The 2,841-nt window shown below is 60.8% G+C and overlaps 1 protein-coding gene across 1 annotated transcript in view; it reads left to right on the plus strand.

Annotated features, from left to right (window-relative positions):
* SLC12A4 (solute carrier family 12 (potassium/chloride transporter), member 4) overlaps positions 1 to 2,841 on the plus strand; it is a 22,184-nt gene that overhangs the window by 14,693 nt on the left and 4,650 nt on the right. Inside the window, exons 9-13 of the mRNA XM_010851006.1 lie at positions 525 to 706; positions 784 to 882; positions 1,169 to 1,226; positions 1,563 to 1,737; positions 2,098 to 2,216. Coding sequence (XP_010849308.1) covers positions 525 to 706; positions 784 to 882; positions 1,169 to 1,226; positions 1,563 to 1,737; positions 2,098 to 2,216 — 633 coding nt within the window. The remainder of the gene's footprint in view (positions 1 to 524; positions 707 to 783; positions 883 to 1,168; positions 1,227 to 1,562; positions 1,738 to 2,097; positions 2,217 to 2,841) is intronic.

Below are 2,841 nucleotides of genomic sequence, written 5' to 3' on the forward strand. Positions count from 1 at the left end.
ACCTGCTTCCCCACCCCTCCCCCCCGCCCCCGCAGCAGCAGAAAGAGGGAACGAACATGGAGGGACAGGGTAGCACAGAGCCGCCCTTGTGTGGCCAGCTCAGGAATGGAGGGTGGTTCTGGCTGCCTTCCCAGCCCAGCAGTGTCCTCTCAGCCCAGCTCCTGGCAGCTAAATTTCGGTTGAACGGAGCCTGTTTTGGCCAGTGTCCCAGGCCTGCAGCAGCCCCCCAGAAAATTCTGGCAGCCCCTCTCTCCCCAGCCACCAGCCCCTGACCCTGCCTGGGATAGTTCTCACAGGAGCCATAAAGGGCCTCTGTCTCAGAGGCAGGCAGTGGCGGACAATGGCAGTTCAGCTACCTTTGCCTTCCAGACTTCTAGCCAGCCAGTCCTTCCCTGTGGCCAGAGTGGCCCTGTGACTGAAACCACAGCCATCGGGCTGAGGTCACCCCCTTGAGCCCCCAGAACCTCTTACACCTGCAGCCCCTGGCTGGGCTGCCCCAGACTTCCCTGGGGCTGCAGTGGTGATGCGGCCACCCCCACAGAAAACCTATGGAGCGCCTACCTGGAGAAGGGTGAGGTCGTGGAGAAGCACGGGCTGCCCTCCACGGACGCCCTTGGCTTGAAGGAGAGCCTGCCCCTGTACGTGGTGGCTGACATCGCCACATCCTTCACTGTGCTGGTTGGCATCTTCTTCCCCTCAGTAACAGGTGAGCCCTCTTGCCCACCCACACTCCCTGCCCCGACTCCCGAGGGAGCCCCTGAGGGAGTCTCATTGTTTTTGGAGGCATCATGGCTGGCTCCAACCGCTCTGGGGACCTCCGAGACGCGCAGAAGTCCATCCCAGTGGGGACCATTCTGGCCATTGTTACCACTTCCCTTGTCTGTATCCTTTCCCAGGCCTGGCATTGTGGCAGGGGGGTGCGTGGGCAGGAGGCACTTCCTTGTGTTTAAGTCACCGCCTGGCATGTGCAGACACACCACACACGCATGCATGTATACATCAACCCTTACACACGTGCACACATTCAAGGGATTTATTTGTACCTGACATGAAACCTCAGCTGCAGGTGTCCTGAGACTTGGGCAAGGGGGGCCCTGGGGCCCTGCGTGGGGAGTGAGCGGGGGCAGCAGTGGCAACAGAGGTCCAGCTTTCCTTGACGTGGCTGCAGACTTCAGCAGCGTGGTTCTCTTCGGCGCTTGCATCGAGGGTGTGGTCCTCCGGGACAAGTGAGTGAGCTGGGCCCCTCCTTGTGGCTGTGGGCTCAAGCTTTTGCTGCCCAGACCCCAGACCCCCTCATACTCGTGGTCCCACACATGTCCTCAGGCTGCTGGTTGTCAGTGGTGGGTCAGTCCTACCAGGACTTTGGCTTCTAAGAGGATGGTGACATCAGATTGGGTCTGGGCTGGAAGGATGGGGGCTGCTGGACTGGCCTCTGCTGAGGGCCAGAGCTCTGTCCCCCATAGCTGTCCTTCTTGACCCTTGCCAGCCCTCACACTGGGTGGCCCCAGCCAGGGTTTCAGGGGCTCCTTGTATGGAGCATGGTCTGAGCCCAGCCCTTGCAGGTATGGCGACGGTGTCAGCAGAAACCTGGTGGTGGGCACGTTAGCATGGCCTTCGCCCTGGGTCATCGTCATCGGCTCCTTCTTCTCCACCTGCGGTGCTGGCCTGCAGAGCCTCACTGGGGCACCACGCCTGTTGCAGGCCATTGCCAAGGACAACATCATCCCTTTCCTCCGGGTGAGCCTCTTGCACTCCCCCACCATTTGGGTCCTCTTAGTCCCTCATGCTGGCCAGGGAGAGAAGTAGACAGTAAATCCGGGTGCATGCTGTCCTGCTAGGGGCCAGAGCCAGGCAGCCATCCAGGGAGAGCTGCTGTTGGCAGAGCTGCCTGGGCCCAGAAGCCCCAAGGCCTGTCTCCACTCACAGCAGAGAGGCCTGGGGAATTGGAGGGCAGAGTACCTGTCAGGATAGGTTTGGCTGTGACTTGAGCCCCTGAGGGACTTGGAGATGATGGAGGCCAGGCTGTGACTTGTGTCCTGATGTGTGGAATGGGACCAACTTCTTCGCTTCTGACCCCATTGCCCCCGGTGTGTGCAGGTTTTCGGCCATGGCAAGGCAAATGGCGAACCGACGTGGGCCCTCCTCCTGACGGCGCTCATCGCCGAGCTGGGCATCCTCATCGCCTCGCTGGACATGGTGGCCCCCATTCTATCCATGTGAGCTGGGGGCCAGGGCAGGGCAAGGGCCCTGGGAAAGTCTCCTTGCACCCTCAGCCACACCCTAGCCGGGAGCCCTGCCCAGCAGCTCATCTGTGACCCTGTCTAGGGTTGAGGACGCAGCTGGGAGACGGGTCAGGCTGTTGGGGGATGTTTGCCTGGCAGAGCTCAACCTTCTGAACCACTGCCTTCCAGTGCTTACTCAGATGTTTTAAAGAGACCAGTAGGTCCCTTGTGCCTCTGTGGGAGACCCCAGAGCAGGGACGGGCAATCAGCAATCTCAGCACCCTTGATGAGCCACCACTGTCCCATCCACCTGTTTTCAAGTTGCTTGCTTTTAAAGTTCTGGAGTCAGCTGGGCATTTGAATCTGCCAGTGCCCTGCAGGAGGTGGCAAACACGCAGCAGTTTCCAGGGGTCTCGGAGGCAGAGCTCGTGTCCTCGCTCTGTTCACCTCCACCAGGGCCAGGGCCACTGTGCCCCTCCTCACACACCTTGCTCCGCAGCTGGTGCTCCCTCTTGCTTGTTCCATTATGTCCGAGCCACCCTTCACCACCCCACTCAGCCGGTAGGGCTGACTGAACTCCCGTCCCCCTGAAGCTGCTCCCCCAGCCACAGCCAGGCCT

This window comes from Bison bison, unplaced genomic scaffold, assembly GCF_000754665.1.
Source record: "Bison bison bison isolate TAMUID 2011002044 unplaced genomic scaffold, Bison_UMD1.0 scf7180017864297, whole genome shotgun sequence".
In the NCBI taxonomy this organism is placed as follows: Eukaryota; Metazoa; Chordata; class Mammalia; order Artiodactyla; family Bovidae; genus Bison; species Bison bison.